General features: G+C 38.0%; 1 protein-coding gene across 3 annotated transcripts in view; it reads right to left on the bottom strand.

Moving 5' to 3' along the window:
* Positions 1–26,972, bottom strand: part of HMCN1 (hemicentin 1) — a 470,876-nt gene that overhangs the window by 247,972 nt on the left and 195,932 nt on the right. For 2 of the 3 annotated variants that reach the window (XM_060643679.3, XM_060643685.3), the window contains exons 12-13: positions 1,693–1,834; positions 461–588 (exon numbers count right to left, since the gene is read on the bottom strand). In XM_060643679.3, the coding sequence (XP_060499662.1) occupies positions 461–588; positions 1,693–1,834 (270 nt within the window). Of the gene's footprint in view, positions 1–460; positions 589–1,685; positions 1,835–26,972 lie in introns of those variants that run through there. The other variant, XM_060643687.2, reaches the window with a different exon arrangement.

Raw genomic sequence — 26,972 nt, forward strand, 5'->3', positions numbered from 1 at the left:
GAAAAACTGAAGATGCAAAGTGAAATAACAGCTAGACAGGATAAATGACAGAAATGTTATAAATATGTCATTCTTATAGAAATACTATAAAGCTTTAAATATAAGTTAAAAATATAAAATGGAAGTTGAGGTAAGCTAGAAAGGATATAGAATTTATTAATATGTAAGCAAAATATTGCAAAGAACAGAAAAGCCATGGAAATACAGACTTTGTAGACAATCTGGGACTCTACCACAAGATGTAAGCCTCCTAGATTTCTACTGAATGATGAAGCTATCCACTCCCTGAACTTTTAACTTAAATGTTACAATATTTGCTTTAATGAATGTGTGAAATAAACAATCAATTATAAGACTGGTTATAACTGATTCCTAATATTAATTTTCAGGAAAGTACTTTTACATTGCTTGATATGATATGCATCCTATTTTAATTGCTTTTTAAACTGATTATACTTGCCAATATATCTAAGGGTAGAAGTCTGTTTGTCTGTTCCAGCTGCATTACTTGCCAGGCAACCATAAATCCCTGAATCTTTGGGAACTGCATTTTTGATAAATAAGGTACCTTCTGAGGTCATCCTATACCTATGGACAAAAGAAAATAAAATTGAAAATACCCTAGTAACAGTATGAAGAAACTATAGTACCTCCTTACAAATATTTTAGACTTATATTTTTGATGCTGTTTACAAAAACCATTAATGTCATCATTTTATAAGAAATATAGTAGACGTAGTAGTAATAATAATAACAATAATCATAATAGATGCCAGTATTCAGTACTTGCTATGTGCCAGAAAGTGCTCCAGAAGTTTTACGTTTATTAATGTTTTAAATCTTCACAATTACCCAGTGAGTTAGATACGATTATTATCTCTGTTTTACAGATGAGTAAAGGGAATATATAACTCACCCAAAGGCAGTTAGTAAATGGAAGAAGTGGAATTTGCAAACAGGCAATCACACTCTGTAAACTGTTATGCTAAATGATTCCTCACAATGAAAACCTGAGAGATACAATGCCTCCTGTCACACAGCAAGTCAGTGATGAGTCTAGAAATAGAATCTGGCTCATACCTAAGCCCTCCTCCTCAGACAAAACCCAGAGTAATGGAAGCTCAATAGCTGGAAGCTTCCTTGTTTCTGTTCCCCATGGTCATTGCACTCTGAGCGTGAGAAGAGTCAATGTCTTTAAAAGGCATCCATCAGATAAAATATATCTCAATGCAGTATGGCAAAAGTGACTAGGAATTACAAAGAATGTCTGCACACATTTTAATTAGAGCTACTGTTCCATCCGTGAGATCTCCTTCTCTCCTATTAAATCCCATGACCATATCTTTAATAGATCAGTGGAAACTACATATTGCCCCCTAGAACATTTATTTTCCCCATTTCAATTATTCAAGGTAAGCCAAGGGTTATGGTGTCATGTTTCCAATGCAAAGTATCATGAAGCTCTTAGTCCTGGCCATTAAATTCAAGACTGCAGAACATCCAACTCTGTCAAGTCATCATTTATTATTTTATGGACATTTCCTGGCCTATTTAGAAAATCGAATGCTGTGGATTTTGGTCAAAGCTCCCTCAACTGTAGGGACTTAGTCACATTAGTTTCGTCTGGCTTTTGATTCATTCTAATTAATATTTCACTCAGTAAAAACAAAGAATGTGATACAAACCCAGTACCTGTGTGAACCCATGATAAACATATCATTAATGGTCCAGGTGATCTTTGGTTTGGGAAAACCTGTTGCAGAACACATGATGGAGACTTCAGATCCCCCTGTGAATGATTGATTCTTGGGCATCACAGTGACTTTGGGTGGTTCTGCAAATAGAAAGAAACATATATGGCGAAATGGCAACTTATCCTGATGTTAAGAGCTTCCTATCTTAGCAGATTTGTAGGCTTCTTACCACACCTTTATTTTTATTTGCACTTTCGAGAATTCGTTTATAAAAGTAACAACCAAGTTGCAGCAGGTATTTGGGAGATCTTCCCCAAAGTTGACAGGAGTTGCAGACTCTGCACCCTTGCTCTCTGTGGCCCAGGTTGCATGAGACTGGGGTTCTTGGTCCCTACAGAGCCCCTCTTCTCCCTGAAAGCCTGATGCTGTGGCTGGGACTCTGGAGCCTGCCACTACTCTGCAGTTCCAGGGCAGAGGGCCTTACTTCTGGCCATTTGTCCTGAGACCTTGCACCTCAGCCCAACCCTGTCAGGCCTACTGCTACTTCCAGATCCCACAGCATGAGAGTAGATGAGGCCTTGCCCTCAGAACTTGGGAAAGGTCCTGCTAACTCTCCTCTGGGGGACTTTAGGGACCTGGATTGGAGGCCAGTGACAGGAAGGGCCTGAATGAAAGCCATGGGAGCTGCAGGAGCAAGATACAGTGATATTTGGCAGCTGGAGCAGGCCAGGGAATTGGGAAGGGTCCCTCTGTCCACTCTCTCGCCAGGTCCTGCCCCCCAGTCCTACTCTGCTCCGTGGCCTTGCTTACTGGGCTGGCCTTGCAGTAACTCCATTCTCCTGGAGTGTCTTGAACATGTGGAAGAAGGTGGTCCTCATGGCCTAGGGGCAGATGTGGTCCATTCTCGTGAGGTGTCTTAGGTAAAAGAAAGTAGTCCTCATTGCCTGGGGACATCAGTCATGGTGAGGTCACTGGTGGGGATGGCATCTAATATCTCCACCTTGAATGTCCCTGAGATAAAGAGCTTCCTTTTAGGGTGCCTGGGTGGCTCAGTCGGTTAAGTGTCTGACTTCAGCTCAGGTCATGATCTCACGGTTTGTGAGTTTGAGCCCCGTGTCAGGCTCTATGCTATCAGCTCAGAGACTGGAGCCTGCTTCGGATTCTGTGTCTCCTTCTCTCTCTGCCCCTCCCCAACTTGTGCTCTGTCTCTCTGTCTCTCAAAAATAAATAAATGTAAAAAAAAATTAAGAGCTTCCTTTTGGGGTCACAGAAGGAGGAGAAGGTGGAGTATACCACAGAAATGATGGGCACGTAGACCTGAATTGCCAGGTAAAAGGCATCTTTCTTGAAAGATTGTCCTTCTGCATGTCCTCAGGGTGGATCCACATTCTGAGGTACTCTATGACCATGGGCTGGCCTATGTCAGACATCAGAGTCATGGCTTGTCCTGGAGCATTGCCAGTTGATGAAGATGTCCCCAAGACACATGATCAGGCCTATGGGCCCCATGAAGAGAATTCCTGCTTGGTGATCTACATGCAACACTTGTGGAGAGCCTCCAAGAGGCCTATCATGTTCAGGACACTCTGGTGGTTAAAAAATGATGACTCAGAGTTGGCCCACTTCCACCTTCTAGTGGCCCTCTATCTCAAAGTGAAGGGTTCTATATGTACTTGAAGAGCTGGACAAAGCAACTGATGATATTCATGTTCTCCACCATGTGACTGCTGTGGTGTAATAAGCAGATGACCCTGGCCATACTGGAGACCGCGAGGCAGAGCACACAGTACAAGGGGATCTTGGTTTAGAACTTGGCCATGTGGCTCAGCTGTATGAGCAGCAGCAGCAGCAGCAGCAGCAGCAGCAGCAGCAGCAGGAGGCTGGTGGTCAGCCACGGCAAGAGCTCCATGACCAGGGCATCACTGGGACCACTCACCTGCAGGAGTGCCCTGTGGACCCAATTGTGCTGGCCTTGAGCCCCCTCCTTGGACTCCAACCCAGAAAGAGCTCTTTATATGACCCCCATCAGAGGTCTATCCCAATCTGTACAGGGAAGGGACCAAAGGAATTTTAAAGCAGAGGAAGTAAATACTCTTTGAGAGTAAAATGCCTTTGGTTCCAATGTCATGTTTCTGTACTCCAGTGTTTACCAGGTGGTCCCTTCCTACTTTGCTCCCACCAGCTGACCACTGGCTTCTGTCTGCTAAGTTGGAACTTCAGTATAAACCTATTCTCAGGAAAGGTCTCTACATAGTGCCTTTTGCCTTTTTCCATTTAGTGAACACAGGTTTGGAGCCACCACTTGTCCTGGCTGCTGCTCTTTATTTATTAGATTGTAATTTGTTGAGGTGAAGACCATCTCTTTCATATTATTCCATATTACATTGCTTTCTACAGTATTTAATATCCCTTTCATGCTATACAGTGACTTGTAAATAACAGGCATTTAAAACTGTTGAGGGAATACAGTCCCTTCCTAAATTGTAACTTGGCTCTGAGAATTTTTATGCCTGCCACTGCTCAAGGTCCTGCTATATTGATCATTTATCTCATGCCCATGGATTCACAGGACACAACTTAACAGGAAATAGCAATTATTCAAAGTTTCCATTGCATACATTCCACTTCTGCGGCAGAAAACAGACTTTTGAAAGTAAAGTAATGAATCAGGAAGTTATTGTCAAAAAGGATACAAAAATTCCCTGGGGTAACTGGAATGTTGATATATCTGGCCTAATCAATTCCACATTTTACATCTATATTACTACAGAATGCGAATTAATCTTCAAAGAAAGTACCATCAAAGAAATAATAATTTTCTTAGTGTAAATATTTCCCACTCAGTAAGATAAATGAAAATAAATTCACTTCCACAGTGCTTGAAATAGAAGTTATAGGTATTAACAAAAATAAATAAATTTAATAACATGTGGTTTTTGCACAATTATTATGTTCCAGGCTCTGTGCTAACCTGTAGGGAGACAATGATGAGCCAAACAGACATGGTGCCAACTTTTCAGTTAACTGCATTTTTAATATAAATGAGATAGAGAAATTCAATTAGTTAGATCTTTATATATTTATGATATATCTTTACTATAAGTTAGCCTGCAAATTGTGGCTTAATTTCACTAAGAAAAATTAGTCTGAGAAATCCTGATACATTTGAAGGAGATACAAGTGGTAACACTAGACCAGTAGGCTACACAACTGGATAAAACTAATTAGTGCCTAATTGCAAGCAGCTTACAATCACCCGCCTTTTTTTCCTGTTTACATTGTGTTCTTCAAATTATGATTGTCTTTGAAGTTAATGTTTAAAGGGTTTTTCCTGCCTGTGGAATTGGTTGATAGTCTTATTATTCCATGGATTCTTCTTGGTGAACATATGGCTACAGAAATACAGGAGGTCAAGGGCAGACTGCCCTTGGCCAGTAAGTTCAAGTTGTGATTCCATCTGGAATCCATCAATTCTGAAATGCCAGAGGACTACACATGCTGTGGGAGTGTTTCAGATAATCTTTAGGGGATGAGGGGAAAAAGGAACACTACTTTCTCTTTGGAATTTATTGAATACCCACATTTATTCAGTCCCACTTTCTGAAAATAAAATGTTTCTTATGCTTAGCTCATGTTGACCTAGGATTGCTGCAAAGATTCAGCAGCTCTTGGGATTTATGTCTAAACATGGTGCCTCCCGATAAAGTCTAACAGAATTGGCCTGGCATCTCTCCCAGCAAGAATTCCACTGGTAGGCTCTGTAGTTCAGGTATCAAAGTAAAAATAAATGTCAGTTACTCAAACCAGGATGCAGAGGTCTAAGAGGTCATTTCTCAAATAAAGCCTGGACATAGGGTGCTGCTCAGGGTCATGAAATCAGTCTGTGTGCATACATACAGATGGGATGACATCATCTCACAGAAGGTGAGAAATTTGCCATTGTCCTGGAAAGAATATTTCTGCTGACAATAAGAAAATCAGAAAGGAAATGAACAAACATGGAAGCAAAATTAGATTTCTGCCAAATAACAGTTGAATAAAGATGGTCAGAATGATTCAGCCTTCACTTGATTAGGTTAAATAAGGCTGTAATAGACCTCACTATAATTATTTCAACTGTTAGAATTTTTAATTTTCCAGAAAAACAGCTCCTCTTGTTTTAATAAAGTGGTTTTAATGGAGCAGAACAAGCTTAAAAGCCTTAGTTCAACTCTATCAAAGTCTAGAGTCAAATTTTAGGCTTTGGGGGGGAAGTAATCCATTCTTAGTTGGTTTTCAATCTTATTTCACCACCACAATAATCACCATTATCATCACCATTATCACCATCATCATCACCACCACCACCATCAACCATCAACATCATCACCATAAATAACAACTTGCTTTTCATTAGCCAAAACAATGGAAACATGGCGCTCTATTAGTATTAAGGCATTAATCCATTCTTTATATTTTAGTCATAAAAAAAGCAAAATAGATGAGTTTTTACAATTTCTCACCAGTGATTTAAAGAGATACACATAGATTATGATACTAAAAATAAAAAAATAAATACTGTTTTAAGACTTAGGTGTCTTAGCACACTCTAAATGGTAAGGCTAGCAAAATGAATTGAAAATAGCTATTGTTCTGCCTGCAAAGGCTGTGGAAGATAAAATCTTGCCTAACTCTTGCAAATCTCCAATGTCAACCTCACACTCTCAAGACATATTTCCTGTTGGTGGTCAGCTGGATCTGACTTGTTGCTGTTTTGCCTCTGATAGGACATTCTCAAAGAAAAGATCTAAAAGACTTTCTTTTCAAGGTGATTTAATTATCACCAATAAATTAATCAGATGATGGAAATGCTTTGAATTATCTAAGCAACAATTTAAAATATTTTCACCACTGGCATGTGTAGATTACCTGGGCAAATTTCTTTGTGTTTCATCCTTCCACACAACAAACATTTATTGAGTACCTATAATTTAGACACTTTATAACCACACAGAACTCACAGAATACTGGATACAAATCCAAATTATGTACAATGAGGTACTAAATCTCCTTCTGGTAGTCAGCTCTTCAAATAGGAAGGTTAGCAAAATTATTGAGTGCCTGTTACATGGTAGGTATCTAACTCTAGGCCTATCATTTATTTTCCACAATAACTCTATGAAGTGTCACAGCCATTCTACAGATAAAGCACCTAACAAGCCTCAACATGGTTAAGTAATCTACGTGTCTGGTCTATGCCTTAGTGGGGATAATAAGGCACAGTGTTATTGCAGATTAGTTAAATTAACATACATAAAACACTTAAAGCAATTGCTGGTGCACAGTAGGCACTATGTAATTTTTGCTATTATCAATATTCCATTATACAGTAAAGTATGACGGAGAGTGATCAAATAAGTGACATAGCATTTAAAATAGGTGTGTCTACAATGGAATACTACGTGGCAATGAGAAAAAATGAAATATGGCCTTTTGTAGCAACATGGATGGAACTGGAGAGTGTGATGCTAAGTGAAATAAGCCATACAGAGAAAGACAGATACCATATGGTTTCACTCTTATGTGGATCCTGAGAAACATAACAGAAACCCATGGGGGAGGGGAAGGAAAAAAAAAAAAAAAAAGAGGTTAGAGTGGGAGAGAGCCAAAGCATAAGAGACTGTTAAAAACTGAGAACAAACTGAGGGTTGATGGGGGGTGAGAGGGAGGGCAGGGTGGGAGGGAGGGCAGGGTGGGTGATGGGTATTGAGGAGGGCACATTTTGGGATGAGCACTGGGTGTTGCATGGAAACCAATTTGACAGTAAATTTCATATATTAAAAAAAATAAAAATAAAAATAAAAATAAATAAAATAAAATAGGTGTGTCTATATATATTATCTAGGCATTTACATATGAAACTTGATCACAATTCTCATGCTTGCATGTTCTATTTAGATCACAAATCCCACTAATAAATAATATGAAATATACCTTGTTTGATTCTTCTGAAATGTAACAAGTTCTAGATACTCAAAATTTGTTAGACATTTCAATAAAAATAGATAAATCTAGTTTTTCCACATTTTGCTGATTTAAAAAGACCCACGCTAATACCTACGTCACCTGGCACTTGTTAAAAAGGGGATGTGATGATGTAATGAGCATATGGTTATGATAATATCAATTTCATACTGAGTGAAGTAATTCTGGTCATTAGGGTTTAACTTCATCCATCATCTTGAGAAATATTTCCTTTTTTTACTGCAACATTCTCTCTGGTGACGTGAACTAATTAGTGACAGACATCCACCCTTTCCTGACACCATAGAAAAAAAATTAATACTTCTAATGTTCATACAGACATAACATGGCAAAAAAAAAGGAAGCCTTGTCTGGCCCTTTGACTTCCATGTGGCAGCATGTGATTATGGAAGAAACGTCAGCTCTCCATGGAATATACTCAACAATTTAACCAGGATTCCCTTGTTCATTGTCAGCTTTAAAAATCCTCCTCATAAAGGAGCAACTAATAAAATCAGTAGACTTATTTCTTGTCCCCAGAGAAACAGGATGATAGTGTGTTTTAAACAAAACTTTAAATTCATACTGTGTAATACATACCACACCATTTATTCTAACTTTCACTCCTCAGCCTGTTCAGTACAAGCATTTGGAAATATAGCAGCCACTGTCACCTTAAAATGGATAAACTGCTTTAGCCTCTTTCAAAAAATTTTGCCAAACTTACTCACATGATATAATTTTTAATTATGGTAAACTAAACAATACTTAAAAAAATCTTTATAAATTTTTCATAAGATAACTATCAGACTTTGTTACAAAATAGGTTTTAAATGTAAGCAGTGATTTGCTGGCATGTGCTGGGAGGGGAAAAGAAAGTACTTATGTAATGAAATCGAACATTGTTGATGTGACCCAGATAAGCCATTGAAATTCACATGGAAACATGAAAGATAAAGTTAGTGACCCAAATCTTCCCTATAGTCTGTTACTATTACTTTGAGGTCCATTCAGCAATTAAGGAACACACACCTATTGGGTGCAATTGTGTTTTTCTCTTTGTGCAGGGAGCTGTGGTTAAAAGGCGGAGGGGGGGGGCAGTAAAAAAGTACCTCAGTACATATAATATGATTGGGGAAAAATGATGGTAATTAAGTACAAAATTGTGTGTCACAAAAAGAAAGAAAGAAAGAGAAAGAAAGCAAAAAGTTCTACAGAAGCCTGACTATTCAGAAAGATGGTTTAGTTGATGGCCATACCACCTGAATCTCCTCTGATCTTAGAAGCTAAGCAGGGTCATGCCTGGTTAGTACTTGGATGGGAGAAAGAAGGTGGTTTATGAGAGGAAGTTCACATCAAAGGTAGGATTTAGATAGGAAACATTAAAGTCAAAATAGCTCTTTGAGCTAGGTCATAGAATCTGAGTGAGAACCATGTAATCTGGAGGTAGTCGGGATGCTTCTGTGACTCAAGCAATGGGCGTGGAATTGGGCAAATCGTGGAAAGATAGAAGTAACAGAGCAGAGGTAGAGCCAAAGCAGCAGAAAACAGGAATCCACTGAAAGTATAATGGACATGGAGCCTGGTAGAGGAAACATTCACTGGCCACCAGAAAATCAGTTCTGGAGACTGAAGATGAAGACAGGCGTAGTACCTAGCCACCCTTTGGAGAAATTCGATACCAAGAAAATTCAAAACTCCTACAGACACTACAAACTGTCTGCCTGATACTGCTCTAAGAGATAACATTTAGCAGCATGAGTAATATTTCATGGCAGAAAATAATCTGATAGTTTCTCTACTTTGAATTCATAATTAGAGGTGAAGTTTTAAGAACAAATTCAAATATTTAGTTACCCATGTTAAAGAAACAGGCATAAAGGAAAAGACATAAGAATATCTGATTCATTTAAAGTGAATAGTATCCATATATTGAAACATTTTTCTTTTTTTTTCTCCATACATTGTTTTAGGAGAATAAAGGTTGAAGATAAAATGTTAAAAGTATTATGGAAGATGGGATGCCTGAGGGAGCTCAGTCATTTAAGCATCCCACTTAGGCTCAGGTCATGATCTAGCTGCTAATGTTTGAGCCCCGCCATCGGGCTCTGTGCTGACAGTTCAGAGCCTGGAGCCTGCTTCAGATTCTGTCTCCCTCTCTCTCTCTGCCCCTCCCCCTCTCGCACTCTGTCTCTCTGTCTCTGTCTCTGTCTCTCTCTCTCTCTCTGTCTCTCTCTCTCAAAAATAAATAAACATAAAAAAATTAAAAGTATTATGGAAGAGTCAGTGTGTGGAGGGCTAACGATTGTCAATTTTATTCTGAGGTAATTAGGAAACCACAAAAAGGTTCTGAATGCATGGGCATTTAAGGGAGGGGCACCTGAGTGGCTCAGTCTGTTGAGCATCCCACCTTACTCAGTTCATGATCTCACAGTTCGTGGGTTCAAGCACCACAGTTCATGGGTTCAAGAACCCTTGAACCCAGTTCGTGGGTTCAAGGTTCTGTGCTAACAGCTGGAAGCCTGGAGCCTGCTTTGAATTCTGTGTTTCCCTCTCTCTCTCTGCCCCTCCCCTGTTTGTGCTCTGTCTCTTTCCCTCTCAAAAATAAACATTAAAAAAAATTTTAAAGCAATCTTGGGGAAAATCCACCTAATTATACTATGAATTAAAGTGAGGGAACAAAATTTGAAGGAAGTCCAAGAAAAGAGGATTTTAGTAGTTTAGGTTTGTGACATCCAAAGGGGATGACATGCAAAGTTACCAGGGAAATAAGGAAGGGAGTGATTTGAGAGACACTGACAAACTGAACTAACTATGCGTAGGGAAAGTGGGAAGCACCTGGGCCTAAACATATCATTATACCTGGGATAATTCCATCTGAACTCTAAATTTCACATTAGCTCATTCACACTGATCCCTATTAGCATTGCCAAGCATCCACTGATTCCAGCATTGGCCCACAGAAAATATGTCCCAATACATCCATAAATAAAAAGAGAATTGGAAATTCAATTTTAAAAATTGATACACTGTGTTTGTGTGGTCTGAGGAAGGAGCACACAAAGTGAAAGCGAGAAAGAGGAGGGCATGATTCCTTGAAATAGATCCCAAGTGCCCGGACTCCTGGTCTAGTGCTTTCATTACTCCAGGAAGCAATGAGATTCACAGAATCAGGCAAGAAAGGATTTTTATCTCGGCAACTTTCAGTTTAAGAAGCAGGGTTATAAAGTTCTAGAAGCTTTCCTTAGCCTCCTCCAAAGGGTATGTGTCCAAAAGTCACCTAGTGAAGCAACCAATTGTAAATTGTTGTTTAAAAAGGCATTGAATTACATTTTGGTAAAAAAAAAAATGTATTTTCAGGGCTGTCAATTAATCCCTGTGATGGAAGATTTCCAAGCTTTTAAGCGTTCCTAGTGATAATTTCATGTAATGAGGAATTAAGACTCTGATGAGAAGATACTCCATTAAGTAGTTTTCAGTATTAAGTTTCTGTTTTTTACTTGAGTTCTCACAATAAAATCTAAATAAATATCCTTATTTTGGAGATAGTTAAAAACCTACATTCAGCCTAACCACTTAATTGATTCGTATATTTGAAAACATAATAGAACATATTTATAACTGCTCCCCAAATACTTTTCTTCATTGTGGATGATACGTTGAATGATCTAACATCAAGCAATGCTAGATGAGAAATTGGAAAATAATTAGTATTTAATTACTGAACGTAATTTCTATTGAATTGTACAGACTGTAAAATGTATTTTACAGAGTCTCTGACTCTTCTAAATATCTGTGTTTCCTGTTGAAAAAGCTAACTTCAAAAAGTTACATAATGACTGTCATTGAGCCTGCTGAGAATTGTAATTAGTAGTTATGTCCTATCCCAACAGATGTGTACCTAGTGATTTAGCTCAATCAGTGTATTTAAAACATACTGACATTGTTTGAAAATGCATTACTTCCGCTTCTGATTAGGGAGGTAACTCCAGCTAGTTCTAGTGGTAACCAACTTTTAAGTATGAAGCTTGCACAATGAGTAACAGAATTTCACTAAGAGTGATTTACAATAGACAGATGTGCTTGTTCATTTAAATTTTCCTTAATTTTCAAATGAGTAGAAATGTTAATGGAATACATTTTCACATCTTTTAAGTTTTTCCATGCCTACTAGAAAGTTCCCATAAAAATGGCCAGGGAGATCCGAAGATGGCGGCGTAGGAGGACGCGGGGCTCACAGCGCGTCCTGCCGATCACTTAGATTCCACCTACACCTGCCTAAAGAACCCAGAAAACCGCCAGAGGATTAGCAGAAGGGAGTCTCCGGAGTCAAGCGCAGACTAGAGGCCCACGGAAGAGGGTAGGAAAGGCGGCGAGGCGGTGCGCGCTCCACGGACTGGCGGGAGGGAGCCGGGGCGGAGGGGCGGCTCGCCGGCCAAGCAGAGCCCCCGAGTCTGGCTGGCAAAAGCGGAGGGGCCGGACAGACTGTGTTCCGACAGCAAGCGCCACTTAGCGTCTGGGAGGTCAGAAGTTAACAGCTCTGCTCGGAAAGCGGGAAGGCTGGAGGACAAAGGGAGGGAGAGCTGCTGAGCCCCCGGACGGCAGAGCTCAGCTTGGCGGGGAACAAAGGCGCCAGCGCCATCTCCCCCGCCCATCCCCCAGCCAAAATCCCAAAGGGAACCAGTTCCTGCCAGGGAACTTGCTCGCTCCGCGCAAACACCCAACTCTGTGCTTCTGCGGAGCCAAACCTCCGGCAGCGGATCTGACTCCCTCCCGCTGCCACAGGGCTCCTCCTGAAGTGGATCACCTAAGGAGAAGCGAGCTAAGCCTGCCCCTCCACCCCCCGTGCACCTTGCCTACCCACCCCAGCTAATACGCCAGATCCCCAGCAACACAAGCCTGGCAGTGTGCAAGTAGCCCAGACGGGACACGCCACCCCACAGTGAATCCCGCCCCTAGGAGAGGGGAAGAGAAGGCACACACCAGTCTGACTGTGGCCCCAGCAGTGGGCTGGGGGCAGACAGCGGGTCGGACTGCGGCCCCGCCCAATAACTCCAGTTATACACCACAGCACAGGGGAAGTGCACTGCAGGTCCTCACCACGCAAGGGACTCTCCAAAATGACCAAACGGAAGAATTCCCCTCAGAAGAATCTCCAGGAAATAACAACAGCTAATGAACTGATCAAAAAGGATTTAAATAATATAACAGAAAGTGAATTTAGAATAATAGTCATAAAATTAATCGCTGGGCTTGAAAACAGTATACAGGACAGCAGAGAATCTCTTGCCACAAAGATCGAGGGACTAAGGAACAGTCACGAGGAGTTGAAAAACGCTTTAAACGAAATGCAAAACAAAATGGAATCCACGATGGCTCGGCTTGAAGAGGCAGAGGAGAGAATAGGTGAACTAGAAGATAAAGTTATGGAGAAAGAGGAAGCTGAAAGAAAGAGAGATAAAAAAATCCAGGAGTATGAGGGGAAAATTAGAGAACTAAGTGATACACTAAAAAAAAATAATATACGCATAATTGGTATCCCAGAGGAGGAAGAGAGAGGGAAAGGTGCTGAAGGGGTACTTGAACAAATTATAGCTGAGAACTTCCCTGAACTGGGGAAGGAAAAAGGCATTGAAATCCAAGAGGCACAGAGAACTCCCTTCAGACGTAACTTGAATCGATCTTCTGCACGACATATCATAGTGAAACTGGCAAAATACAAGGATAAAGAGAAAATTCTGAAAGCAGCAAGGGATAAACGTGCCCTCACATATAAAGGGAGACCTATAAGACTCGTGACTGATCTCTCCTTTGAAACTTGGCAGGCCAGAAAGGCTTGGCACGATATCTACAGTGTGCTAAACAGAAAAAATATGCAGCCGAGAATCCTTTATCCAGCAAGTCTGTCATTTAGAATAGAAGGAGAGATAAAGGTCTTCCCAAACAAACAAAAACTGAAGGAATTTGTCACCACGAAACCAGCCCTACAAGAGATCCTAAGGGGGATCCTGTGAGACAAAGTACCAGAGACATCACTACAAGCATAAAACATACAGACATCACAATGACTCTAAACCCATATCTTTCTATAATAACACTGAATGTAAATGGATTAAATGCGCCAACTAAAAGACATAGGGTATCAGAATGGATAAAAAAGCAAGACCCATCTATTTGCTGTCTACAAGAGACTCATTTTAGATCTGAGGACACCTTTAGATTGAGAGTGAGGGGATGGAGAACTATTTATCATGCTCCTGGAAGCCAAAAGAAAGCTGGAGTAGCCATACTTATATCAGACAAACTAGACTTTAAATTAAAGGCTGTAACAAGAGATGAAGAAGGGCATTATATAATAATCACAGGGTCTATCCACCAGGAAGAGCTAACTATTATAAATGTCTATGCGCCAAATACCCGAGCCCCCAGATATATAAAACAATTACTCATAAACATAAGCAACCTTATTGATAAGAATGTGGTCATTGCAGGGGACTTTAACACCCCACTTACAGAAATGGATAGATCATCTAGACACACAGTCAATAAAGAAACAAGGGCCCTGAATGATACACTGGATCAGATGGACTTGACAGATATATTTAGAACTCTGCATCCCAAAGCAACAGAATATACTTTCTTCTCGAGTGCACATGGAACATTCTCCAAGATAGATCATATACTGGGTCACAAAACAGCCCTTCATAAGTTTACAAGAATTGAAATTATACCATGCATACTTTCAGACCACAATGCTATGAAGCTTGAAATCAACCACAGGAAAAAGTCTGGAAAACCTCCAAAAGCATGGAGGTTAAAGAACACCCTACTAACGAATGAGTGGGTCAACCAGGCAATTAGAGAAGAAATTAAAATATACATGGAAACAAACGAAAATGAAAATACAACAATCCAAACGCTTTGGGATGCAGCGAAGGCAGTCCTGAGAGGAAAATACATTGCAATCCAGGCCTATCTCAGGAAACAAGAAAAATCCCAAATACAAAATCTAACAGCACACCTAAAGGAACTAGAAGCAGAACAGCAAAGGCAGCCTAAACCCAGCAGAAGAAGAGAAATAATAAAGATCAGAGCAGAAATAAACAATATAGAATCTAAAAAAACTGTAGAGCAGATCAACGAAACCAAGAGTTGGTTTTTTGAAAAAATAAACAAAATTGACAAACCTCTAGCCAGGCTTCTCAAAAAGAAAAGGGAGATGACCCAAATAGATAAAATCATGAATGAAAATGGAATGATTACAACCAATCCCTCAGAGATACAAACAATTATCAGGGAATACTATGAAAAATTATATGCCAGCAAATTGGACAACCTGGAAGAAATGGACAAATTCCTAAACACCCACACTCTTCCAAAACTCAATCAGGAGGAAATAGAAAGCTTGAACAGACCCATAACCAGCGAAGAAATTGAATCGGTTATCAAAAATCTCCCAACAAATAAGAGTCCAGGACCAGATGGCTTCCCAGGGGAGTTCTACCAGACGTTTAAAGCAGAGATAATACCTATCCTTCTCAAGCTATTCCAAGAAATAGAAAGGGAAGGAAAACTTCCAGACTCATTCTATGAAGCCAGTATTACTTTGATTCCTAAACCAGACAGAGACCCAGTAAAAAAAGAGAACTACAGGCCAATATCCCTGATGAATATGGATGCAAAAATTCTTAATAAGATACTAGCAAATCGAATTCAACAGCATATAAAAAGAATTATTCACCATGATCAAGTGGGATTCATTCCTGGGATGCAGGGCTGGTTCAACATTCGCAAATCGATCAACGTGATACATCACATTAACAAAAAAAAAGAGAAGAACCATATGATCCTGTCAATCGATGCAGAAAAGGCCTTTGACAAAATCCAGCACCCTTTCTTAATAAAAACCCTTGAGAAAGTCGGGATAGAAGGAACATACTTAAAGATCATAAAGGCCATTTATGAAAAGCCCACAGCTAACATCATCCTCAACGGGGAAAAACTGAGAGCTTTTTCCCTGAGATCAGGAACACGACAGGGATGCCCACTGTCACCGCTCTTGTTTAACATAGTGCTGGAAGTTCTAGCATCAGCAATCAGACAACAAAAGGAAATCAAAGGCATCAAAATTGGCAAAGATGAAGTCAAGCTTTCGCTTTTTGCAGATGACATGATATTATACATGGAAAATCCGATAGACTCCACCAAAAGTCTGCTAGAACTGATCCATGAATTCAGCAAAGTTGCAGGATACAAAATCAATGTGCAGAAATCAGTTGCATTCTTATACACTAACAATGAAGCAACAGAAAGACAAATGAAGAAACTGATCCCATTCACAATTGCACCAAGAAGCATAAAATACCTAGGAATAAATCTAACCAAAGATGTAAAAGATCTGTATGCTGAAAACTATAGAAAGCTTATGCAGGTAATTGAAGAAGATATAAAGAAATGGAAAGACATTCCCTGCTCATGGATCGGAAGAATAAATATTGTCAAAATGTCAATACTACCCAAAGCTATCTACACATTCAATGCAATCCCAATCAAAATTGCACCAGCATTCTTCTCGAAACTAGAACAAGCAATCCTAAAATTCATATGGAACCACAAAAGGCCCCGAATAGCCAAAGTAATTTTGAAGAAGAAGACCAAAGCAGGAGGCATCACAATCCCAGACTTTAGCCTCTACTACAAAGCTGTCATCATCAAGTCAGCATGGTATTGGCATAAAAACAGACACATAGACCAATGGAATAGAATAGAAACCCCAGAACTAGACCCACAAACGTATGGCCAACTCATCTTTGACAAAGCAGGAAAGAACATCCAATGGAAAAAAGACAGTCTCTTTAACAAATGGTGCTGGGAGAACTGGACAGCAACATGCAGAAGGTTGAAACTAGACCACTTTCTCACACCATTCACAAAAATTAACTCAAAATGGATAAAGGACCTGAATGTGAGACAGGAAACCATCAAAACCTTAGAGGAGAAAGCAGGAAAAGACCTCTCTGACCTCAGCCGTAGCAATCTCTTACTCGGCACATCCCCAAAGGCAAGGGAGTTAAAAGCAAAAGTGAATTACTGGGACCTTATGAAGATAAAAAGCTTCTGCACAGCAAAGGAAACAACCAACAAAACTAAAAGGCAACCAACGGAATGGGAAAAGATATTTGCAAATGACACAACGGACAAAGGGCTAGTATCCAAAATCTATAAAGAGCTCATCAAACTCCACACCCGAAAAACAAATAACCCAGTGAAGAAATGGGCAGAAAACATGAATAGACACTTCTCTAAAGAAGACATCCGGATGGCCAACAGGCACATGAAAAGATGTTCAATGTCGCTCCTTATCAGGGAAATACAAATCAAAACCACACTCAGATATCACCTCACGCCAGTCAGAGTGGCCAAAATGAAGAAATCAGGAGACTATAGATGCTGGAGAGGATGTGGAGAAACGGGAACCCTCTTGCACTGTTGGTGGAAATGCAAATTGGTGCAGCCGCTCTGGAAAGCAGTGTGGAGGTTCCTCAGAAAATTAAAAATAGACCTACCCTATGACCCAGCAATAGCACTGCTAGGAATTTACCCAAGGGATACAGGAGTACTGATGCATAGGGGCACCTGTACCCCAATGTTTATAGCGGCACTCTCAACAATAGCCAAATTATGGAAAGAGCCTAAATGTCCATCAACTGATGAATGGATAAAGAAATTGTGGTTTATATACACAATGGAATACTACGTGGCAATGAGAAAAAATGAAATATGGCCTTTTGTAGCAACATGGATGGAACTGGAGAGTGTGATGCTAAGTGAAATAAGCCATACAGAGAAAGACAGATACCATATGGTTTCACTCTTATGTGGATCCTGAGAAACATAACAGAAACCCATGGGGGAGGGGAAGGAGAAAAAAAAAAAAAAAAAAAAAAAAAAGAGGCTAGAGTGGGAGAGAGCCAAAGCATAAGAGACTGTTAAAAACTGAGAACAAACTGAGGGTTGATGGGGGGTGGGAGGGAGGGCAGGGTGGGTGATGGGTATTGAGGAGGGCACCTTTTGGGATGAGCACTGGGTGTTGTATGGAAACCAATTTGACAGGAAATTTCATATATTAAAAAAAAAAAAAAAAAGAAATGCAAAATCCATTGGAGATTGATTTGATCTATTAGAACCCTTTGTTGGGAATGAAACAATCCAAAGAGGCTGCAAAGAATGCAAAGGGATTGAATGGGTGCTTTGTGCCAGGCCTTTCCTCCAGGATGATAAAGAAGTGTCTACCCCAGAGCTACTCTGTACAGACAAGGAAGGTGAACAACTGTCAGAGAAATCAAAACAAAGAACTGATTGAAAAAATATGAGAAATTAAGTGGCCATAAATCACTAAGTTCAAATGGTCTTCATCTAAAACTTCTGAAGAAGTTAAAGAAGGATGTAGCTAAGCTACCACCAAAAATGTATCAACACCTTCCATCAAAGAGGAGGGTGATGAATGCCCATCCATCCCTAAGAATAGTCCAGTGTTACTTGTAAGGTTAGGTTTTAATAAAAAACATGGTGTTGTCTAGAATTAAAAAAAAAAAAAAAAAAAAAAAAAAAAAATGGCCAGGGATTCCTTCCAAAGAGCGAGAGCACAGGATGAAAACTAAAAGCCAACGAATCAGCCAAACAAAAACAGAAATCAACTGCCTGAACAAAGAGGCAAAGGCCACTGAAATCCCAAAGATAATGGAATCAAGTGCATATTTCCAAATGATATCTCATCAATGTAAATATGAAGACCTGGCTATAACTTTTCCAAAATGGCAGAATTATTCCTGAATGGCAATAATTCCAATGAATTATGAGAGTCCTTAATATACACAGCAGCTGCAATAAATTTCCAAAGACTTCTGCTCTTGCTATTTCTGCTTTTCTTTTTTCTCTGGAAAATACTACAGTTATGCTATCCAAATCGGTAGCCACTAGCCAAATGTCTATTTAAATTCACATTTAAATTATCTAAAACTAGATCAAATTTCAGAACAAGTTCCTTAAGGAGCATTAGCCATATTTCAAATGCTCAAGTGCCACATACAGTTAGTAGCTACCACACAGAGCATCACAGATACACTTCTATCATTGTAGAAAGTTCTATTAGTGCTGGACTAGAGAGAAGGTCTGTTAAATCTGAGAGGTCATTTATTCATTGATTTACCAGTAGGTGGTGCATTAGCAATAAAACACATAGGCAAGGACTAAATCTTGACAGTTATAGCTGGATTTGCAAAAAATCCCATACCCAAACACCAATATGGTTAGGAAATACAGTTAATAAGAGAAGGGCAATAATTTCAGAGATAGGCAGTGATAAATTTAGGCTAAATTCTATTTAGTAAAAAAATACTAATGGCAAAACACTTGAAGATTTATTAAAAATTTACAATTTTTATTTCCCAATGTAAAATATAAGGATATATATATGTAGCAAATGTTTGCTCCTTTGGTATCTATTTGAATTCCTAGTATAAAATTCCTCATATAAAATTATACTAATTCCTAGTATAAAATTATTTATGCATTAACATTGTTTCCATATAATACTATATTTTTTCTTTCCTTAACATTTCAGGAGCTTCTTTGGGTGATTAGTCAAAACAGATTAAGACAATAAATATGATTGATAAGAAGGTTAGAATTTTTAAAGTCTATTCTTTCTTACTTAGAAAATCTTCAATTAAATGATGACCAGCATTGACTATTGCATTACCTTTTCTTTACTGGGCTCTCTTTATAACAATTTTCCAAAATCACAGAATTTCCAAATAGAAGAAAGTCCATTCTCATTTGACTTGGGGAAAAAAGGGTCAATCATAATTAGCATTATTACTTCATAGCATAGTAGAAAAATACTATTAAAACTTTACATATATGTACATGTATCTTCTGATCCAGACACAATTATGGCAAGGATATCTTTTGACTATCAAAAGTTGACAATGTAATATTATTCAGTGCTAAAAAGAAATGAGCTATCAAGCTATGAAAAAGACATGGAGGAACCTTAAATGCATATTACTAAGTGAAACAAGCCGATCTGAAAAGGATACGTACTGTATGTGTCAAACTGTAAGACATTTTTGAAAAGGCCAAACTATGGAGACAATAAAAAGATAAGTGGTTTTCTAGTGGTTGGGAGGGTGAAAAGGAGAGATGAATAGAGCACAGAGGTTTTTAACAGCAGTGCCAATAAACACTCTGCATGGTACTATAATGATGGATAAATACCATTATAAATTGGTCCAGACCCACGGAATGTACAATGTCAAGAGTAAACCCTAATGTAAACTACAGACTCTGGGTGATTATGAAGTGTCAGTGCAAGTTCATCAATCCTAACAAATGTACCACTCTGGTGGGGGATGGTGATAATGGCAGAGGGCAGAGAGTATATGAACCATCTCTGTAACTTCCTCTCAGTTTTGCTGTGAACCTAAAACTACTCTAAAATAATAGGGTTTTTTTTTTTTTTCAAAAAAAGGGTTATGGTACTCAAAAAAGGATAATTTTATAAAGTATGCAACACTTATAGGATCAAAAGTACATAAAAGTAGATCTACATAGCACTTCTAGCAGGAAAGACTTAAAAATCTGGCAGTTACTTTATGTTGCTAGACAAATTCATTTGTTACCTTCGTTATCTTATCAGGGAAGTGACCCACAATGTGATTGCAAAAACACTTAGCCTTGCAGTCCAATCTGAGGTTCAGAACCTCCCATCCTTCCAGTTGTCACTTCCTGACTCCCACACTCTCCTTCCCCAACTTCATCATGACCCAAACTCCTCTGACTCTTCTGATTTATTCCAACCTATCAGACGATGCCTTTAACCTTCTCTTCTTTCTTTATGCAGCCTAAACTCCACAGAGCTATCACTGCAACCACTTTTTCTCCCCCGGGTACCTTGTTTTTATTGTTTGCTGAGCCAACATCACAAAGTCACAAACCTGAATGATTTTTCCACTTGTATATGAAAAGGATCCTGAAAACGGCAGGAAAAAGAAAATCACACCATCCTAGGGACAGATCTCCCTTTTCAGCTGGACCCTCTACTCTCAGCATGCCCACACTGCTGTGTCTTCATTCTTCTGTGACTTTACGCATGTAATTTTCTCCATCTAGAAAGGCTTTCCTGATTTCTACCTGGGTAATGCTGACTTATATTCCAGTGGATACCTCAGGTACCATCTCCTGTGTGAAGCCTTTCTCAACATTCACTCATCACTAAGAATTAAAGACTCCTAGGTATAATACCCTGGTGAAATTCTTACCACACTGTGTTATAAATATTCATTTAATTTACTTATTCCCTTTCTTATATTATAAACTTATTGAGGGGAAGGATGCTGTCCTATCTTCATTTATACCCTCAGCAAAGAGCACAATATCTGACACTTAAAGTTTTGGTGAATACATGAAGGAAGGAAGGAAGGAAGGAAGGAAGGAAGGAAGGAAGGAAGGAAGGAAGGAATAATGAATATATAAACAAATAAGACACCAGCCCTGATCTTTGGCAGACCTGTGTTTTTAGTCAAGACACTTCATGTGTTTCAGTATTTGTTTTAGTACTATGAAAAAGTATACTGATAACAGTATTATTCAGATAGTGCTGTAGGAAACAGCATAAATGAAGATTCTATCATTTATCATTTAAATATCATTTAAAATGATTATCAGTTTAGCACTATCAATAACCAAATGCTCCTAATGTATACCTTTCTGCAGATCCAGCAATAAGTACTAAGAATTAATTCAACTTTTATTCATAATAGTCAAATATCATATCCCTTTCCTCATAAATAAAAATAGTAAGTTACTATGTTTTTTCCTGTATTACAAATATCTAATCTGTAGGAACAGAATTTATTTTTAATTGGATAATGAATTTATAAAATAATAAACATTAATCAATGTTCAGAAAGAATATAACTCAAATAATTTTTTAGTACATCTTATGATGGAAATATTTTTCGGACTTGCCTTACCTAAACACTCTATTCTGTTTTTTTTTTTAATTCCCCAATTAACATTTATTAACCACTCTCTACATCCCAGGCACTGTACTAAATGAATATACTCTAGCTCATTTTCTTTACTGTCCAATACCATCTAACATTATCCTAACATTTCTCTTCACGGTCTCTGGGCCCCTGAAAAATTTCTCTTGGACTAAAAGATAAATAAAAATTTAAAAAAAGGAAATATGAACTCTACTTCTCATTCAGACTTCCCACAGCCAGGATGCAACACTATGCACTAAATATTGTGTCAGGCACTAAAGACACCAAACTGAAGAAAATTGGACCCTGCCATCATGGAACTTACGGTTTAATCGTCTTACATTCTCTCTGTGTGCTTGTTTTGGAGCATATTTATGGTTTTTTCTCTCCCCTGACCTGCTCCTTAGCTACTCTACCAGAACTTGGGTCAAAAGATTTACCAAACTGTTGTGATCTACCTGGCCTACTGTATAAGGCACCAGAGAAGGAAGGAACAACGGAGGGATAGGGAATTAAAATCAAGCAGTGATTTCTCTAAATCATCGTTACACACAATGCTGGAGATTTCCAGAGATTCTTAACCTATGCCACAGAAACCTGAGGACATCTGTAACTTTCCTATTGAAAAAAATTTAGGGGGGTACATGGGTAGCTTAGTTGGTTAAGCATCCCACTCTTGATCTCAGCTCAGGTGTTGATCTCAGGGTAATGAGTTTAAGCCCCATGTGGGGCTCCACATTGAGCATGGAGCCTACTTTTAAAAAAATTCACTGCTCTCACTTTTCTGTCCATACCCAAGAACCATTTATTTATATTATCTTTTTACACTTTCCTCTACCTGCCGGAACTTAAGGCCTGCTAATAGCCTGTGTAGGCATTTCTGTATTCAATGCAGAACAATGGAAAGACCCAGTTTAGATCTGGGCTGTGTCACTTGCTGGCTTTGTAACCTAGGGCAAGCCACTAGGGATTACATAACCCCATCCTAAGTCAAGGAAGATGTATAATTTTATTGAGTAGAATTGCATTTTGTTATAAACAGAAGCTTGCCTGAAACCATGGAGTCATTAGAATACATTCATCAGATAAAGAAAGTGAACATTAAACTTTTCTCTTCATAAAGTTTACAGTCACCATAGAAAGAACCAGGAAAGCAAATATTTCTATGGGAAACTGCATTTTCCTTGGATATCAGTGCAGTGAATATCTGAATCAAAACTTCACTAGATTATTTTCCTTCAAACCTAAAGGCCTCCAACTTACTCCTTATTAGATCCATAGTACAGAAGGCAACAAAAGCCAGTATCTTAACAGAGCATGTTATTCGTTTGTGCTGATTCATACTGGGACATCAAACAACCAAGGAAATGAATACAATTAACTTTTGACAGCAAGTAATGATTTGAGGTTTTCATTTTAAGTGTGTGGTTTCATCTTATCTAAATGAAATCCACAAAGATGCACTAGTATTTAAAACATACATATACATGTCTCAGATCAACTTCCAACAACAGAAGGCTTAACTAGCAAGACTTTAGTGTATCAAAATGTCTAAGAAAAGAGAAAAGCAAATAAAAAGCAGTTTTCATCATTCAATCATGGATATCGCATTCTATAAATCACAATTTATTTCTGTGAAAATCTTGCAAAGGGAAAAATTGAAGAGATTGTCATGGCTCTGTTACTGGGTTATTCAGTATAAGAAAACCTAACTTATCAACTGAAATTCTGCATTTATTCTTTTTGCTTGACCTTACTTTGTTGCAGAAAGGATTTAAAATGCTTATTCTATAATATAGTCCTAAAAAATTCCAGATCCTTAAGCTTTCAAGTATGAATTTTTGTACTGATAAAAGTTCTAATCTGACACTTTTGAGAGGCACTATTTCTTAATTTATTTTCTTATTTATTCCTTATTTTTACATTACCTCTTATTAACTTTCTTAATTATACCTTAATTATTTTAAATATAAAAGTGATAACACAAATTTATGGAATATTTAGCAAAGAAAGAAAACACATTACCCATACATAATTCAATCTCCCAATAAAATTAATATGAGCACTTTCAAAAAAATTTAAAGCCTATTTACACAAAGTTTTTAAATAATGCATTCCTATTAAACACTTTTTTTTAAGTACATAAAAGTATAAATAAGAAGGTCACTTATAGTTCCACTGTCCCCAAACAAGCAATGGTCAATCTCATATTCACATTTTTGTCTATATCAATCTAACTGGGTTTCCCCCCGACCCTTTCCCGTCATAACTGTGGGTGGCTTCAATTTGTTTGTTTATATGTTTGACTAGCCGGATTTCTGAGTCTTATAAGCCCTGCTTGAGGAAATCCCCTTTTGGAAGAATTTCCTGTATCTAATTATACCATTTTCCCCACAGTGAGGAATTCTCATAATGAAGGAAGCATATCAACCTATTCACATTCTCTCATGCTCATTATGTGACTGATTCAAACAACCACAGTTTCTACGATCAGTGTTTCTTCTCAAGGCTCTTCTGGTAGAATGATAATGAGCCTAATGTCACTAAGGGAAATGAGAATGATGGAAAAGAGCCACTAGGACACTTGCTTCTGCCAAGGCTGGACTCAAAATTCCACGATACTGCCAAAACTGAGGTCTTTGAAGTGTCCATGGTCTAAGGAAGAGTTAAAGTCCCACTGGGAACATTGGAATGGCTTATTCTAGGATGGGGAAAAGAATAATCTGATTTTATCTGCTTTTCTGCTTCTCCCTTAGAGAGTAAAGAATATCTTCCCAAATGAGAGAACATATTCAGACCCTAAGAACCAAACTATGACAAACAGTCATTGCAATTATTTTCTAGCCTTTAGCACATCTGAGAAGTCTGACACCAGTCTGATTTTATCCCTCCATTTACAACATATTGGGTCAGTCTGAATGTATGCTTGTGGAGTTTTTTCCCTTGTACTAATAATTTCAAATTTCAGCCAGGATGTGTCTAGATGAAATTCTCTCCTCATTGACCTCGCTTGATTTGCTTACCCAGGACAATTTTTTTTTCTTCTCTAGGATAATTTTCTTCAATTATATCTTTTTCTATTTCTTTAGTGTCACTTGTCTTTGTTATATAAATATATATGCTATATACCTACATAGCTTTAAGTTCCAAGTTCCAGTCTCTGTTTTTTATTTCTACTTGAAAAACAACAACATATTACTCACTCATAGTTTTTTTCCTCAACATTCTGAAAGAACTTCTCAAGTTTGTGCACCACATCCCTGATTTTATTTTTATGTAGTGTAAATTCTGTTTTTTAGTGCCTCTGATTCAAATTTGCATTATAATATTGCATTTTAACATCAAATCCTTTCTTATTTCTTCCATCACACTTGTTGTTGATCTTTCACATCAGCTACTTCTTCTTCTATCATTCTATACTACTGCTCAAAGGAGGATAGGTCTTTTATAAAGACATTGGTGACACTAAACATTTTTTTCCCAGTCTCTAGAATGAACTGCTTTCAAAAGCATCCATTTCTTTCAAGGCTATCCCCCCTTGTTGTGTTCCTCAGTATTTTTTCCTTAGGTCCAGTGCTTTATTTTTTTTCCTATTTTGTTTCGATAATTTTCTGTTTATTCACACTCAAATCAGGTGACATCAAATCCAGACCCAGTGTCTGTCAACAAAGTGTTTTTTTTTGGGGGGGGGGGGATGTATTGATGTTTATTTAGGCATTAAAAATATCATCCTGTACAAAAATCACTTAAAAATCACTTAAAAGACATCAAAACAGGAAGGGAGGGCTGTGTTGCAACTTATCCTAGAAAAATAGCAGAAAATGGTATACATTAAGATATTGAGATCACATTTTATAAGCAATACCAAATACCCCAAAAGTAGTTTCCATACATTTAATGTAAGTGCTAATTTTGGTAGATTATTTTATTACCAAAACACACAACTATTTCTACCTAAGATACACATCAAATACTTAAAAATAGTGTATAACTCTTTTTTACATAGAGGAAAGCTGAAAATAATATTGCCCAGTGATGATGCCTCACACTGCTACAAACTTCTTATTTTTCTGAATAGTGTATCCAAATTATATTAGTAGCAGTATAAAAATAGGTAATTTTTCTTGCCAGATCATACTCTAATTATCTTCTATAATATATAAATAATATTCTTTGTAAAAGTTAAGGTAATGATTTGCCATTTGTATCAATAAGACAGAAATATAATGACCAAAGTGTCAGAATAGTGTGTACACATTCAGGTATTTCAGTTCCAAAGAGTTTTGGAAAGTGTTTGGATGGACCTAGCTTATTTGGCTACTGTTGTTCTAGTTGAACTGCCTTTGCAGTTCAGACTAACTAACTGAGTTAGTCTGATGTCTAACTAACTAACTGAGTTAGTCTGATGTGCACAGCTCCTTGCCCGATTCTCATCTATGATGCTTTCCTGGCTGAGACTGGGATGCTGCCCTCTGCTACCATCTGTCTCTAAAATTGCTAGTTGACACCCCTATCAATGTTTCTCATTTCCAAATATTTTCATTTGGAGAGAAACATATATCCTAGGTTACAGTTCTCTACGAGAGTCCAGGTTGCTTGTCTACTTCCAGTTCTACTGTTTTCCTTACTGGATGGTTATCGCTATCAATATGTGTGAGGCAATACCATATGGCTTCCTAAAGAGTAACATTCTCTTTTTCAGAAAGTATGAAACAGAAGGACAAAGATGCATCCACTCAGCTTTCATGTGAACATAAAAAAGATGCACCATTGATTGAGATTTTCATTATACTGACCTTAAAATATAATGATTACATATGCATACTTACATATACATATGTATATAAATAAAAATCTTTATTACATATATTTATAAATATATATTTATTATAAATAAATCTTTATTATGTATGTGTGTGTATATATATGTCTGTGTGGTATGTGTGTGTATATATATATATATATATATATATATATATATATATATATATAAACTGTGTATACACACACACACACAGACATATACATAAAATTCATCCCCAAATTTTTACTACTGTTAATTGCCACTGGGTTTTGGTATTCTTTAGTTTTGTCTTTTTGAGGTCCTTATTGATATTTTACTGTTACATGAGGAGAGATTGCTGCAGCCACAGATATGCGATTTTAAACCAGAAAATTTGTGCCTGGGACAATTCTTTATCCATGGAAGTTTGAGAATCACTGG

This window comes from Panthera onca, chromosome F1 (genome assembly GCF_046562875.1).
Source record: "Panthera onca isolate mPanOnc1 chromosome F1, mPanOnc1 haplotype 2, whole genome shotgun sequence".
Lineage (NCBI taxonomy): Eukaryota > Metazoa > Chordata > Mammalia > Carnivora > Felidae > Panthera > Panthera onca.